Here is a 17,308-nt window from a genome sequence, read left to right on the forward strand (position 1 = left end):
TTATATTTTCGACACTTTCCATAATTAATACATTGATACTTTAGGTACATACGCCGTACGCAGTACGTGTATGTAAGAAGTATTGTTCTTGTATATTTAGGTTTTGTACAGATCTCTATTTATACAGATTCGATGACTAGAGCTTCTAGGTTAAACCATTTACATAAGGTTCCTAAAACAGAGTAATCAAATATTCTAAAAAGAGTAATCAAATATTGAGAATTAAATAAGAATCATTGACGTATTTCTAACACGCTCCCTCAAGATGGAGGCATGTGAGTGACACCAATCTTGTCACGGAGATGGAGGAACCGAGCGCGAGGTAACGGCTTCGTCAAGGCATCAACTAGTTGATCTTTAGTGTTAATATGAGAGACACGTAGGGCACCCTCTTGAACTTGGCTGCGGACAAAGTGGTAATCAATAGCAATGTGTTTCATCCTTGAGTGAAATACTGGATTCATGCATAGAAATGTAGCACCTACATTGTCACAATAAACAACTGGTGGATGCTTGAGAGAGACACCAAGTTCCGTGAGAATGTTACAAACCCAATTTAGTTCAGCAGCAACGTTAGCTACGGTTCTGTATTCAGCTTCAGTGGAGGACCTTGCACACGCCTCTCTGTTTCTTCTCAGTCCAAGAGATGGGATGATGACCAAGGTAGACAATGTAGGAGTTGGTGGAGACGTAGTCATCAGAGTCGCCAGCCCAGTCGGCATCAGAGTAAGCGTGAAGGCTGATGTTGTTACGTGCAGAGAAAAATATGCCATGTGTGGGTGTTCCAGCCAGGTAACGCAGAATACGCTTGGCTGCTTGCCAGAGATCAGAGGTAGGTCGGTGCATAAATTGAGATAAGCGATTGACAGCATAGGCAATATCCAACCGTGTGAACGCAAGGTAATGGAGACTTCCAACAAGCTTGCGATATTGTGTTGGATCGTCTAACGGTGTGCCGGTGTCGAGTTTGAGTTTTGGAGATGATGCCATGGGCGTGGTGTTGGGCTTGGCATTGGTCATGTCATAACGATGAAGGAGGTCAAGTATGTACTTTCGTTGACACAAATGAAGAACAGCTTGAGTCCGATGTGCCTCGATTCCAAGGAAGTAGTTGAGGTCCTCAGCGTCTTTGACAGAAAACCTCTCAGCTAAGAGATCGAGAATTCATTGAACTCCAGTGACTGTGCATCCTGTGACGATGATGTCATCGACATAAACAAGGAGATAGACAAAACTCCGATCCACCTTTAACACAAAGAGGGAGGTATCTGCAAGAGAATTCACAAAGCCAATACTTATAAGATATGTCTGAAGTTCAGTGTACCAAGCTCTAGGAGCTTGCTTTAACCCATATATAGCTTTGCATAGACGACAGACATGTGACGGATTGTCGGTGTTGACGAAGCATGGCGGTTGCTCCATGTAAACTTCATCAGTAAGAGTGCCTTGTAAGAAGGCATTATTGACATCAAGTTGCTTTATCGGCCAGGAGTTTGTCACAGCCACATCCAAGACTAACCTGATTTTGGTCGATTTAATTACTGGGTTGAATGTGTCTGTGTAATCTTCACCGTACCGTTGATTGTACCCCTTAGCCACGAGACGAGCTTTGCACCTGTCCAAAGAGCCAGTGGGCAAAAATTTATTTTTAAAAATCCACTTACAACCGACGACATCAAAGTGTGGCTGACGAGGCATAAGATCGAGTGTCTGGTTCTTCGCAAACGCATCAATTTCCAGAGACATTCCACGGTGCCACCGTTCGTCTTGAAGAGCTTGTTTCACGGTTTGAGGCTCAACAGGAATGAGTTTGGAGAGAGCAGCAGCATAATTGTATTTCGGATTGGGTTTGTTGATGTTGTTCTTCCTTCGTGTGACCATGGGATGGTGATTTGCAGGCGGAGCATGATCGTCGGAGACATCCGTATCAGAAGTCGAGCTCTAGGAAGGAGGAACAGAGGATGTCGCAGGTGCAGAGGAACCATCGTGAGAGGAAGATGGTGATGGATTGGGCCATGTATCCGGAATTGGGCTTCTAGGGGGTGTTGTGTGCGAATGGGCCGATGTTGGGCCTGATTTTGCAGACTGCGAATGAGTGGTGTTCGTCACAGGGTTTGACAGAGTGGTGGCTGAGTGTGAAGGTTGTGTCGAAGATTCGCTTACCTAGTGAGAAGCTGAGCGCATGAATCCCGACGTCGTCGGTAAGACCAGGGACGGTTGAGGCGAGTGCGGTGGCAATGGAATTGGTGGAATGTGGAGGGGAACTTTGGTGAATGGTTGAAAGGCGATTGAGACAGTGTCAGGGTTTGGAGAGGGTTTGGACGGAGGAGAGTTGTATCGATTGAAAGGGAAGACTTTTTCATCAAATTTCACATGACGGGAGATGTAGATGCGGCCAGTGTTTGGTTGTAAGCATAGGTATGCACTTTGGGTTGGAGAGTACCCAATGAAGACACAAGGCGTTGATCGATCTTCTAGCTTGCTGGTTGTGTAGGGACGGAGCCATGGGAAACATTCACACCCGAAAACACGAAGCTTTGAGTAATTCGGAGTTGTACCAAAGAGTTTCTGAAACGGAGTCTCCATACCAATCACTGGCGTTGGAAGTTGATTAATGAGGTAAGTAGCAGTGGCAAGTGCATACGTTCAGTAGGTCTTAGGCATAACAGCATGAGTGAGTAGTGTTAAACCAGTTTCCACCACATGTCTGTCCTTCCTCTCTGAGATGCCGTTATGCTCTGCCGTGTGTGGTGGAGATGTTAGATGAGAGATACCAGCGGAGGAGAGGAACGACCGAAGGGCAATGAATTCGCCGCCATTGTCGGAGTAGAGAGTGCTGATCTTAGTTGAGAAGCGGTTCTCAACGAGGGCTTTGAAGGCTTGGAAAGCTGCACGAACGTCGGATTTGAGTTTAAATGGGAACAACTAGGTGTATCAACTATAATGGTCTACAAGGATAAGATAGTACTTATAATTATCAATAGAGATGATAGGAGAGCTCCAGAGATCTGTATAGATGTATTCAAGGGGACGAGAGGAGACAATTGAGTTGTGAAAGAAAGGTAGTTTGTGAGCTTTATTAATGGAATAATCTGAACATAAGGTGTTTGTGGTTACAAATTGTTTGCAAGGTAATGAAAAATGAGAGATAACGGTATTAGTAATAGAGATGGACGGATGACCAAGACGACAATGCCAGTCTTCCGTAGTTATTATTGGTTTGGTGGAAGCAAAGAAAGAAGATAGGATTGATGGTGAGGCTAGCCACTCGTATAACTCACCCCTGGTCTTGCCTAGGAGCAACGGGTCACCCGAGCCCAACTCCTTCACATGAAACCAAGCAGGGAAAAATTCGACAGAAACCTTGTTAGCGTTGCAAAGGCGATATACAGAGATGATATTTTTCTTTATATTTGGAACACACAAGACATTGTTGAGATAGAGAGGACGAGAGGTAGAGGATAGAAAGCCAGAACCAGTGTCAGTGATGGGAAGACCAGTCCCATCGCCTATGAGAACATTATCACCACCATTGTAGGGCTGGTGGAGGGAGAGATTGGAGAGATCACTGGTGAGGTGATGAGTGGAACCACTGTCCATCACCCATGGAATAGAAGAGGCTGTTGCTAAATTCGCATGAGGCTGCCAGGGACGAAACGGAGATTGGAGCAGACCAGATTGAGACGTATGATTATACTGGTTGAGTTGACCGCATCATTTAGCACTGTGACCAAAAACACCATATAACTGACACTTGCCTTGATAGCCACGAGAAGATCGGTTGTCTGGTCTGGGAGACAGGTACTGCTGATGGTTGTTGTTGTTGTTCCATGAGTGATTCTGTCGTTGAGTATGTTTCCCATTGTAGTTGCGTGTCTGATGTTGTCGTGAGGCGACATTAGCAGAGGCTGGAACAAGAGTGGAGGCAGATGAGGCAGCAATCAACAGTTTCGTTTCTCTAGTGAGGAGCTTCTCATGGACTTCAGTGATGGAAGGAGGATTTTCACGTCCTTCAATCTGATATACGACGGACTTATAGTCTTCCGGTAAGCCAGCAAGGATGAACTCAACTTGTTCTTCATGTTCGAGTGGTTTGCCTAGGAGAGCGAGTTGATCAAAGCGGGTCGTAAGGCCTTGCGTATAATCATCGACAGATTTGTCACCGTTTGGATATTGCTTGAGTTGAAGACGAAGTTGCTGTATGTGCCCCCAGCTGGGATTAACATATGTGGCAGCAAGCTTGGTCCACATTTCTGCCGCAGTTGTGGTCTTGGTAACCAGAGGTTGAATGGATGGAGAGAGTGTGCCAAAAAGGCCACTATAGATCAGTTTGTCCTAGCGCCGCCATTTGGTGTAGTTGGGGTTTGTGGTTGTATGGTCATTGGCAGTGACCGTCAGAGCAGGCATGGGGGTTGAGCCATCGACGTAGCCGGCAAGGTCATGGCCATCAAGTAGGGAGTGTACCTGGAGGCTCCACGTAATATAGTTGGTGGGCGTTAGTTTTTTGATGTTGATCATATTTATGTTGAGAGCATCGGTAGGGGTAACGATAACATCAGTGTTTTGAGCCATTGGAAAAACGGCAGAGAGCAAGAAGAATGAGATCGGAAAAGAAAAGAAAGATGAAGGGATGAAAGAAAAGAAAAGAAAAAGAAGCAGCCGAGAAAGAAAAATTTAGAGTATCGAATATGGCTCTGATACCATATAAGAAGTATTGTTCTTATATATTCAGGTTTTGTACAGATCTCTATTTATACAGACTCAATGACTAGAGCTTCTAGGTTAAACCATTTACAGAAGGTTCCTAAAACAGAGTAATCAAATATTCTAAACAGAGTAATCAAATATTGAAAATTGAATGAGAATCATTGACGTATTTCTAACAGTCTATACATAGCTAACTTGTGTCAATGTGTCATGCATGATGTTATAAATCGAGTTATATTTTTATAAATTTTTTTTACTTTCGTAATAAAATATATAAGATAAATTTCTAAATAATTCCATTATTTTATCATTACAAATGGTGAAACAAATTATAGAAGCATATAAAGTAAAATATAAATTACACTAGAACCATATATTATAATTTTTTGAAAAGAAACTATATAGAATACAGATGATTATGAATATGTTTATACTCAACTTATTGGGATAGTTTTCATAATATTTTTTAAAAATATATGTGAGAAAATACAAGTGAGAAGTGAAGCATGCATGAGATGGATATCAAAAAAGAGGAAAACAGTTAGGGGCGGTGACGGTGGAAGAGCATTAAGGACATTTGGTGATGACAAGGCATATCTATGCACCAACCAGATTTTGTATATCTGCCACTTCATCCACGCAGCAAAACAAAATATACATACGTGTTATGTTTAACTAATCAAAGTTTATAGCTTCTCGTGGTTATAGATTGTGTATCTTTTTTGGTAGATATGATAATGTGAAATAACTGTAATTCATAAGTCATCATAGTATTTGTGTTAGTTAAAACTTAATACAATGTAGTAGGCAGGAGTCTAGGATCCGTTTCTACAAAATCGTGTATACGTGTAAATTAGTGACGTGTGTATTTTTCCCAAATGCACATGAACGCATACGTACCCCACTTGCATGTGAATTTATCATCTACCTCTACTCTCTTCCGACGATTTCTCGTCTTTTCATTTACTTCTTTCTAATATATACAAAACAATCTTCACTTCTTTTTTATATTTATTTTGTTATGAATAATATAGATGCCAATTCTCAATTTTCATCTCCAACTAGCTAGCAGGATGAGCTAAAACATTATAATGCAGTGCAAGTCCGTGTCCGTGTGTATTAAATGTTATCACAGTGTATGGAAACTGGAAGTTGCACATTAATGTGAAAAAAAACTTATGCGAACAAACAACATATTCTACGAAAACATTACTGACACACTACTGAGCCAAAGCCAAAGGACCAGGCCACCAGGGCATGTACGACGTACGATATCGTATTTAAGCATCTCGCAATGAAAAAACATTGCGCTTGAACAACTTAAAGGATCCAACCTGACAGTTCGTTATATGAAGCCATATTACATCTTGAAAATATCGATTCATTTCAGTTCGCTTGTTATCAACTGATTTTGAGTTGAACTTTGACATGTTATTAGAATTTGGTTATTAATCCAAGTTACATGAAGTTTGTTGTCTGTTCCTAAAATGATATATATAAAGGAATCTTTGATTTACATCAAACATAATACATGCTGTTTCGAATTTTTAGAAGCGTACGTACGAAACCTTTCATATATATTTTTTTGAGAAGAAATATAATGATGCGTGTGCTTAGTTATTTTAAAATATATGTATACACAGTATATGTTTAAATCATGAAATAATGTCAATTACCACAAACATGTACATGCTCGGTAATTAATACTTAGGCTTCAAATACAAGTAAATATAGATTGCTAACTGTGAAGTCAAAATTAAGCAATACATGAAATCATATAAAGGTACACATCTGATTACTTATAGCTTAAACATGATGAATTTGTATCTAAATAAATCTTTGATTTAACTAAACCAAGTGATCAAACATATTCTCGATCTGAATTCAACACTATTAATGCATACTATTGTGTACAACGGTTGAGATTATAAAAAACTTAGACATGGGTAAATGAAACAGTGTCGTATATTCTAAAAAAAAAAAAAAAAAAAAAGAAAAGACAAAGATAAGTTAAGATCACAGATCGAATCGAAGAAGTCAATAAGAGAAAATCAAGTTCACAATATAGTATTTCAGTATTGATCAGTCATCAGTGTGATATTTTTTGCGTGGTCTACTGATACTTTTGGCATAGCTAAAATTTAATTCTGACCGTAATTACACAGATTTCACGAGATAGTTTGCAGTTGCAGCTTGAGTTTTTTTTTTTTTTTTTTTTTTTTTTTTTTGTCAGCTTGAGTTTGATAATTACTCTTCTATATATATATATTAACTAAAAATAATAAAATACGTAAAATAGTGTTATGGTTTCCGCTTCATAAACAACTTTTTTTGGTTAGTTTTGAAGTACAGTTTTTTATACAACTACAAGTATAACACATTATATAAAAAAACATAGTGTATGTTAATTTTATTTATTAAAAAAAAAAAAAAAAACTGTATATCGATCAGGATTAGCCGATTAGGCAAGTAGCAAAACAATCCTTGTCCACGTCAGACAAGACCCGGATAGTTGGATCCGTATTGACGACCCACCCACTTGGCTAAAACCCAAAAAAAAAAAAAGAGCCCTAAAACCCTTCTGGACTTGTTCCTTTCTTCATCGTTCACCGCCGCGTTCTCAGTTTCACTTCCTCCTTTTCAAATTCATCTGTGCTCTCTCGGTTCTAAAGGGTAAATTTTTCTTCTTCTTTGACTTCTATTTAGGTTAGTTTCGATTTCAGAGTAAAGTTGTTTAATTGGGGTACATAGTCTATCAAACTTCTGGATTGAGAGTTCGAATTCTATCGACCTAGTTATTAATTTTGCTTGTGCATAGAGCTGATACGTAGAAACCCTTTTGCAGCCACAGTAACCGGAGCAGTCCAATGGGTAAGTTGGGGAAGAAAGCTAGGAAATTTGCCAAGAAAAATCTCCAGTCCGTTGAAAAACGAAACAGAAAGCTTAAGCCTTTCTTCAAAAAGAAATTTGCAAAGAGTAAGTTATTGTTTTAAGTATCATGCTGGTTTTGCTATATAGTCTTGAAAGCTTTGATTTTGATTGTACCTTGTTTCTACTTCTCGCTGGTTTCTTTTGTAACCAATGTTATTTAACTTTCTGTGGTTCAGAAAATGGGCGTCGTGAAGCGGGAGATGAAAAAGAGGAGAAGAAGGTTGAGAAGCAACCTAAGAAGATGTAAGAGTTTTTGTATAGCTGTACAGTCCTGCTACTTAAAACAGCTGCTCAGTTTATCTGTTCGGGTTTCTTGTACCATGTGATTGTGATTTTGCTTATACGTTTTCAGATGCCCTGAAGAAGATTTTCAGGATATACCCATAGATGCTGTATTCGGAAAGGATGACGATGAAGTTCTCCACGATGGTGATTCAGATAGTGATGGATATCTGGATGAGGTATTAATCTTACTTTTTCAGTGAAATTTCTGTCGGATGGAAGCAAGTTTTCATAGTATTTTCTTATGTTCAGGACTCTGCCGCTGTAGAGGGAGAAGAAGGTGATGAGATCATGTCGGTACAGAGCAAAGAGAATATGTCAGAGCTTAAAAAACAGAGGAGAAAGCTTGCGAAGTTGAATGAAAAGGTAACAGATACTTGTATTCTTAAACTGGTGAAAAATGGTAGATTTGTTGTTAGCCTGCTCTTCTTTTTATACGGCAAAGTAATGGTGAAACTATCTATCATCCCATGCAGTTGGTAGACGAAGCTGACTCAGATATAATGAAGCGCAGAGTACTCTCAGGATCTGTTTTAAGCACTTGTTGTGACCTAGTTGATGAGAAGCAGTCTGTTCAAGCATTAATTAGGTTGTTAAATTGGTATCGAGCTGCTTGTTATTATGGGCACGAACCATCCGGAACTGCTAAGCCTGATATAGTCTATGACATAGAAGACAGTGAAACATTTTCAAAGGTTTTGATTTTTGTGCTCCAAAAAGCTGATCACACTTTCAGGAGTATTTTGGGATTATCAGACTCCAGTATTAAGGAGAAGATTATGAAGTTGAAGAACAACCCAAAATGGGATAGTTTAAAACCACTGGTCAAATCTTTCTTAAGAAGTACCTTGCATCTTGTTAAGCACGCAGCAGACTCGGAGATTATAGTTTTTGCTGTTACCCAACTTAGAGTTTCTGTCGTGCTTTTTGCTGCATTTCCAGATCTTCTGAAAAAATTGATCAAGGTACGCTTTTTGGGCTAGACTCATTAGCTTGTAATTTTGTCTAACCTTTTCGCCTATAGAACACTAGCATTTAGATAGACGCATTGACAATTCTTGGTTTACATCCTTAATAGTAGTAGGGTTGAGTAAATTAGTTAGGTGCTTTCTTCTAATTGGCATTTTTTCCAATTTTAGATATGATGTAGCTTTGTTTTCTGGAAAATCATATTTAATTGTGTAAATTGGTGCAGATATCTATCCACCTGTGGGTAACTGGTGAAGAGACTCTATCGAAGCAGGCTTTTCTAATCTTGAAAGACATCAGTATGGTTTTTAACTCGGAATGCTTTGATACCTGCTTAATCAGTATGTACAAAGCCTATCTACATGACTGCGATGTTCCAACGGCAAAGACAGAACGTCTGCCGTTCCTCAGAGATTCTCTTGTTGAGCTATGCTCTCAAGATGTGCAGAAGTCATATACCAAGGCCTCTGTTTCTATTACACAACTTGCCAAGTTATTGAAGATGGCTCTCATTACAAAGAATAAGGTGCTTGTTAGTATTTGCGTACTTTTTCCCTTCTACTTAAAAAGTTTTCTTATTTGTCTTCTTAGCCTCTTTCAATTTTTGTAAGCAGGAAGCTGTTGAGAAGATACATAGTGGGCAGTTCACGAACTGTGTTGATCTCTGGGTAAATTTTATTGCCGCCAACGTTCAGGATTGTGATCTCAAGCCTCTGCTTTATACCATAGTTCAGGTTATAAATGGAGTTGCTCAACTAATTATTGGACCACGCTACCTGCTCCTAAGGGTTAAATGTATTCAATGGCTCAATCATCTCTCTCGGACAAGCGGTATATTCATTCCCATTGCATCATTGGTATGGGATATGTTGGAATATAAAACCACAAATGATGGTGAAAAGCAAGAACAGAAGAAGCATGACGCAGTCTCAACCGTAAAGGTTAGAAATTTAGCACCATAAAGGCTCTGGAGTAGAAATTTCTTACATAGTAGATCTCAATATATATCATTCCTGGGTAAGCTAATAGAGTCTTTGTTTTGCAGCTGCCCAAGAATTGGTTAAAGTCCCAAAATTTCCAAGAACAGTGCATCTTTTCTGTGATTGAAGTGCTTGCTGCCCACTTTGCTCAATGGAGCTTCCACATATCATTTCCAGAACTTGCTACTATTCCCATCATGAGGCTAAAATATTTTTACGAGAAAAGCAATATGGAAGGGTTGAAACGAGTGGTGAAACGTTTTATCGAGCAGGTAAATTCTATACAAATTAAATCTACTGCCATTTGTGGAATATCAAGAATCTTGGCTTAGAATGATTCTTGTTTTTGATTTGAGAATGGCTTTTATTTATATGTTTGTAGGTAGAGTCGAACATTGAGTTTGTGCAAAGGAAGAGAGATGACGCTACTTTCTCTCCAAACGATCAAAAATCCGCTGACTTGTTTATGCAGCATGAAAAGCAAAATACAAATGCTCCTTACACACAATACTATCAAAGCATCATAAACAAAGCTCCTGGGACTAAGAAGAAGAAGCAGTGAGGTAAGTGTGGGAACTAATATACTATGTTGTGATTTTGTAACACTAATTCGTTATTCTCAGACATTTGATGAATATTTGTCTTTGTTTTTTTTTTTTTTTTTGCTGCAGTTATTGCATCAACGCAGATTCCCTTGAAACTATTCAGATTTTGTACTCCATTTTTGGCGTTGACGATGTTTATTTATTTATCTTGGGTTTCATGAATTACTTTCTAAAAGTTCTGATACATTTATGTGTAAAACTTGGTGTAAGAGAAAAGAAAAAAAAAAGGGGATTTCTATTCTATTTAGTTGTATTTTAGTGACGTATTGCGCTGTGAGCTTTAACAATACCAAGTTACTTGAGTATGTTGAACCCTTGAGGAGGTTTGCATGAAAAGCGAGACTCTAGAGGCATAATGAACTAAATCACGACGACGATACCTTGTAACAGAGACTGTTAAGTTTATTACTTAGGTTCCGTTCACAAAATAAAAAAATTGACCGACTTAACTTTTGATAGAAAAAGAGTTTAAACCCATCAAACTTGTCACATCGTTTCTAATATTTTGGTTAAGAACTTAATAATTATGAGCATTTTGTTATGCTTTTAGAGATACTTTTACATTGTTGAGAATAATTACATTATGACATAACTAACTCCCTTAAAACAATGCAGAGTCTGACGAGATTCTTCTGCAAAAATTTAAAGCACGATGGGTTTCCCATCTCACGACGAGATAAAATTTGATTTCTTTTTTTCTTTTTACTCTTGTTCTTCAGTTTTGCTGATCCAGTTTGATGAATCAATAAATAAAAAATTCTGCTAAAAAGTAAGAACCAATTGGAGGAATAGTAGTCTTGTCTTGTACACTAAATTAGCCCAATCATAAAATTCTATACGTCAATATTTTACTCAAAAAACATGTACTTATTTTACTTGGTCAGGTATACAAAGATGTTTTCTTGGTCATATTTATGATGTTGTTCATTAAATACTGAACTGCTGAAAGAGATGCGTTTATAATTCCGTTATTGTTATTCATATATTAAACAGTGGATTACTGAACTAAAATCGTCCAAAAACGTATTATAATTAACACTCAGCTGTAAGTCAGTTACTCACTTTTATTGTGTATGTCAATATAAAAAGATCTTGCAAATAAAAATCTTCACAATCATGAGATTGAGAAATCAAATTGAGAAGATTGATTAAAACATCACTGAGTTGGTTCTGCTGGATCACTCTTCACATAAAGAGATTATGATTTATGAGCCCGAATGTTTAGAACTTTCTATAAAAATAAATGTTGGTTTCTGTATTCACTCTTCACATAAAGAGTGTTGATGTATTTATCCCTTAAATAGTGTGATTAATTTATCATTAATGGCAATATGCTTTTGTTTTCTTACCGCGGATGTTTAACTATTAATTAACAATATCCAAAGGCAACAATTCTTTCTAGTTTTTTTTACAAAACATTAATTGTCTCTTACTGTTGGAAGAACATAACAAAACATTCAAGAAGAAAAAATGAAAAAGAACTATAGCAGAGGTGGAGATGAAAACATCTACTATCTAAACAAGAATCGATGTAAGAAAAATATGGATAACGATAATCAAAGTAATTAGCATGTCATCATATTTATACGTATATTTGAAAAGTAAACAAATTCCTCCCAATAATAAACACAGTCTTATTATAATTTTCGGCTGTTAAGGAAGATGTTGGTATACTGTAATTGTAAAAAGAACAAAAAAGCTTTAGTGGAGGTAATAGTTTGTCATTTTATGATGTAATTAATCGATTTTGGAGAAGGAGTTGGAGAGGAGGGGAAAAGAGTATACGAGGAGACAGAGGAAGAGGCTGAGATTGCCCAAAAGGGTTTTCCAAATGAAGAAAGCTAATAAGAATAGACTATGTATATATACATACATATTCATTTCAGAGTAATAATTAAAATTAAAATTATAACTCTCACTTTCTCTTTTCTTTTTCCTTGTGTAAAAATTGTCAGCGAAATTTAAGGGCTATCTATACACACCTACGAAGTAGTACCCTCTTACATTTATTAATTTCCACAACCAATCGTTTTATTTGTTCCTTCGTATTGGTTTGAAAGCAATTAATGTGTCACGAGACTCCGTGAGTCACTTTGTAGTGTCGATCGAGCTTAATTAGATTAATATCATAACCTCTCTCTATTAGTACTATACAAACATATTTGTCTTAACTTGATTAGTTACTAGTTAGGGTTATGTGTGTTATCCTAAGCTTTTTCTTTTGTTGTCATCGCACCCATCACTTTAAATCTTCAAATTTTAATGCTACTAGAGATATGTGGGATTAATTAACACGTAAAGACAACTATATAATTAAGACAGTTTTTTTAGTGAGTACGACAGGTAGATTAAATCATGGTTGCGAAAAAAATACTAAAAATCAATTATGAATATACATATACTGATAAGCGCCTAATTCTTGAACTTATGAAATATACGTTCAACAACAGTAATACAAAAACTTCGAGACTGAACCGGTATAGTGATATAGAAAACAATGAGAAAACATTGGTGTACACATTATGACATGAAGAGATGGATGTGACAATAAAAAATTAAAAAGAAATAAAAAGGGTCCCGTACGAGGAGGAGGATAGGCTCTTTGGCTCCACTTCTCATGTATCCGTACTCTATGGCATATGCAGCCACGTCAATGTCCCATCTCCTCCTCTATCTTCGTGTATCGTCTTTTTCTATTTTTATTTTTCTCTCTTTCTATTCTTCAACTTGGTACGTCTTAACTTATTATACGCACGCACTTACATTTTTTTAAATCTCTACTATAATGTAAAGTTTTCATTATGTGGGCAAAACTAGGGTTTTGTGCCATACCACATCCTCGTTTCTCACCAATATATTTCTGACAGCATAAGATATATCGTGTACTAGCTAAGAAATAATCTGGAGTCATGCAATTGTAATTAATAGCTACAGTATATATTATTTTGAGAAGCTATTAGACGAGTCCATATCTCAGGAATCTTATGTATATTCAATGAAAATTAATTAGCCTATAGGGCTCAACCCACCTATATATCTGTACTTGTTATGGTATACTGTTTTTTGGTCCTTATTAGAGAAATTGAACCTGCAAGAGAATCACCTAATATACCAGAACACCAAGTCACCAAGCATAATGCCGTACATGTAGGAAGTTGTAAAAAAAGAAAGAGGAAGACCACTTCGTTTTGTAAAAAAGAATTGCTAAATCTTTTTTTTTGTATGAACATAATTTACATTGTAACAGATCAACATTTGGTCATACTTCCAAAGAAAAAAAATTGATCATATCTTTATACATGATAATTAAGAAAACGTAATTCATATTGTTTCAAGTCCGGTAGTAATTAATAAACCAATATGTCTCTAACCAACACATAAATTATTGAATACTTAAAGCCGAAAAATATTGCATCTGCGTCTGAGCGTCTCTGTAGTCTTTTTTATTTTTTAATAAAACTTTTTGCAATACAATTCTCCTAATAAATCAGCAAGTTCCAATAAATTGCGTAGGAGGAATGATCACAAATGAGACGCCGAAATAATAGGTCCTCGCAAGCTTTGAGCACAACAGCAAGCCTAATTACATGGGATCTCAAACGATCCAACAAAATGGATTTGTTTTTAAATGAAGTCAAACATGCAAATAATATTTTATGCGTTATAAGAGTGAGTGATTTTAAAGTTACTGTTTATAACAGGAGATATCAGATGAAGAACTTATTTATAGTTGATGACTTTTTTAAAATATATGTATGATATGACACAAATTAAAGTTGATGACTATTGCATACTTTGTCGTCTAATATATTTGCAAGTAGAGTAGTCTTTCTTTAATCTATCAATAGGAAACTGAACTCTTTAAGTGATTTTTTTTGGATATTGGCTTAAGATAAGTTGGAGGTAAAAAGCAAGCGCCGCTCGATGAGACCAAATAGCAAAGATGATCACTTTTTAGAAAAACTAAAAAGGAACAATAAACATGAAAATGTGAAAACCCACAAAAAGTTTTTTATAGTCACAATAATTTAATATGAAGAAAAAAAAAGATAAAAGAGAAAGAAGCGGAAACTGTAAGGGGAGGGACCAAAAGCAAGGAAACGTCTGAGGAAACCCTAAACCCTAAATGGTGAGAGAGAGAGGAAGGGAGCTGTCAAATGTGTCAATTTCCATCGATCCACAAAACTTAATGCTTGTGAACTACGCAAAGCATCTCTCTTCTCTCTTTGTTTTAACACTTAGCTCCATTAATTTACTGTCTTCAATTTCTTTTTATTTTTTTATATCACTCAGATTTTTACCTTTTTAATTAATTATGACCACAGTGAGGGTTAATGAGCTTTGGAATATTTGGTATCTTCGATTACGATGTGTAACTATTTCCCTAATCTTCCTCCCTCTCTCTCTCTAGTATGTCAACAAAATCTCCACCGTCGATCTCTTTCTCTTTCCTCTATTTAAACTCTTTACCCTTTCCTACTTTCTTCACCCTAAAATCTCATCTCCTCCTCCTTCTTTTTCGTCTTCAGATCTCTTTTAGTCTTTAGGGTTATTGTCATGATGACTTCAGATTCTGAAGTTAGTGGCAGTCATTGTTTGCTATTGCAACATCTTCAAGATTCAGAAATCATTTTCTTTTATGGGTTCTCCTTTGGAGCCTATATTATTTGGTTTGAGAATCTTGATGATGCTGCAGCGGCAATTAAATGACTTATTTCTTTAGGGTTTTTTCTTCTCCATATTTTTCAAATCCAAAATACATATCAACATGTTTTTATATCCTTCCAATAATGATTTGCGATAAATCCTAAGGTATAGATGCATTATGTTTAATTTTTGTTTGATCGTTTAATTAAAGCATATTTATTTTTATTTTTATTTTTGATATATTTATGTGCGTATGAACATTTTGTGGACGAAATTAAGGACAATTAATGATGTGGGAAAAAAGGTGGATCGGATGTACTGATGTACGTATATGGTGCTTTCAACTGATGAACTGAACCATTATGTCTTTTTTCCCTTTTTTTGTTATACTCTTTCTCCAATGTATAGATCGTGAACAAAATTTCCGATTAGGTTTTAGGGTTATATTTGTACCGCCAAAGAATATATACAACTCTTTTCTCTCTAAAATAATCAAAGCTGAGTCATAAATGCAAAGAAAGTGCTTACATATGTCTGTTGTTTTATGTTCGGTTACATCTGGTTATGTCCCTTCTCTTTGTCCGTTGGTTAATCAAAGGACTCATCTTCATGTACAATCCAACCCCTCCTCCTTGTTTTGTGTGTCCAGGGTTTTTTATAATATGTGATTAGATCTCTACTTTCGGATCATGCTTCTCTAATGTAGTAGATGACGATGTGATGTGTATGTGACAGGTATAATTATGAGAGTAACTTTTGATATATATATATATATATACATATACATATCTTTCGAACCTGATGTCCTAGAGAAGATTTTATAACATATGAATCTCATTTCTAAAGGTTCTTAATTAATTAGTGCCAATCGAAACTATGATCTATCCCTTAAGTGTGTGAAATTGTAGTTTAATGTATGAAATGGGCATAATAATTGTGCGAGCAAATACAAATAGACAAATAGTAATACAATAAAGTGGTTTAGTTGTGTACGAGGCTTTTGCAGTTGTTCTCTGCTGCAAAGATTCGATGATATATTATCTAATATTTAAGACCTGCCAGAAATTGGTATATACTGTGTTGGAACTACAACGTGTATTTAGTTTGGATGATTAAGATTTTCTTGATGGGGTACTCCCTATTTAGACCAAACAAGTTTTAAGTGGGTAGATTTTATTTCAAAGGGTTCTATAGTATCGATCAAAATCTTAATTAAATCAAACTTGCTTCCTAAAATTTTGGTCTCATTGATATGTGTGACATGTTGAAAGTTGAAATATAACAACACCAACGCTAGCTTTTTCGTATGTCTCAAACATATGCATGAGTTATATTTGAAGGCAAGTGAGGTAGATTTGTGTCATGGATTCTCTTTTTTTTTTTTTTTTCAATATTCAAAGCACTTGACTTAGTAGTTAATTTGCAAATATTATTGGTGTAATAATTGGTCTATATATACAATGATACGGGAAATCAAATTCAGACAGTAATCCCGGATTACAGTTAGGTTTGAAAACGTCTTTTATGCAGTATTTCCCTAGGTTGCATGGAAACGGAAACGAATACGCGGAAGCGAAACGTTTCGGAAACGAAAAACGATATTTTTCTAAAATTAAGAAATGGAAACGTTTTGGAAACATATGTATATATATATATCTTGATATATATGTGTATACATAATAAAATACCAAACATAAAACCTATATCAAAAGAAATAGGTAAAACAACACAATCTCAAAACATAAATATTAAATAGTTGAATTAAAACACTAATAATATTATATATTTATATTTATTGTGAACAGTGTTCAAGAAAGCGGTCTAGGCGGCCGCCTAGGCGCCGTCTAGGCGCTAGGCGCTCAGCAGACGCCTAGATGACCGCCTAACCCGCTTAAAATTACATACATTTTATTTTAATATTTATTTTTGATTTTTAAATTACATATAATTAAATTATTATGTTTTATATCTATATATGTAATTATAAACATTTATATGTTGTTAATATAACTTAAATAAATATATTTTTCTTACCGTTGTTTATAATTTATAAATTTTTTATTTTTATAACATATATTTTAATATAATTATATATAATGTTTTATGTTGTAAACGCCTAAACCGCTTAAAAATCGTTTAGACTCCGACTAAGCGTTCTAGGCGCTAGGCGTTGGGTCACCGCCCAGA

The 17,308-nt window shown here is 36.1% G+C and overlaps 1 protein-coding gene across 1 annotated transcript; it reads left to right on the forward strand.

The window, feature by feature from the left end:
• The first annotated feature begins 7,270 nt into the window (after positions 1-7,270).
• On the forward strand, positions 7,271-10,717 carry LOC104781434 (protein REBELOTE). The gene is made up of 11 exons (XM_010506107.3): positions 7,271-7,380; positions 7,553-7,683; positions 7,815-7,881; positions 7,991-8,099; positions 8,173-8,286; positions 8,397-8,885; positions 9,116-9,415; positions 9,504-9,830; positions 9,935-10,141; positions 10,252-10,432; positions 10,541-10,717. The coding sequence occupies exons 2-10, from the start codon at positions 7,575-7,577 to the stop codon at positions 10,429-10,431; spliced, it is 1,902 nt and encodes a 633-aa protein (XP_010504409.1). The 5' UTR covers positions 7,271-7,380; positions 7,553-7,574; the 3' UTR covers position 10,432; positions 10,541-10,717.
• Positions 10,718-17,308: the final 6,591 nt, after the last annotated feature.

This window comes from Camelina sativa, chromosome 4 (assembly GCF_030686135.1).
Source record: "Camelina sativa cultivar CO46 ecotype springtype chromosome 4, ASM3068613v1".
NCBI lineage: Eukaryota > Viridiplantae > Streptophyta > Magnoliopsida > Brassicales > Brassicaceae > Camelina > Camelina sativa.

Coding starts and splice junctions, on each gene's coding strand:
- LOC104781434 (XM_010506107.3), top strand. CDS start 7,575: ATGGGTAAGTTGGGGAAGAAAGCTAGGAAATTTGCCAAGAAAAATCTC. Junction 8,886..9,115: donor TTCTGAAAAAATTGATCAAG/GTACGCTTTTTG, acceptor AAATTGGTGCAG/ATATCTATCCACCTGTGGGT. Junction 10,142..10,251: donor TGAAACGTTTTATCGAGCAG/GTAAATTCTATA, acceptor ATATGTTTGTAG/GTAGAGTCGAACATTGAGTT.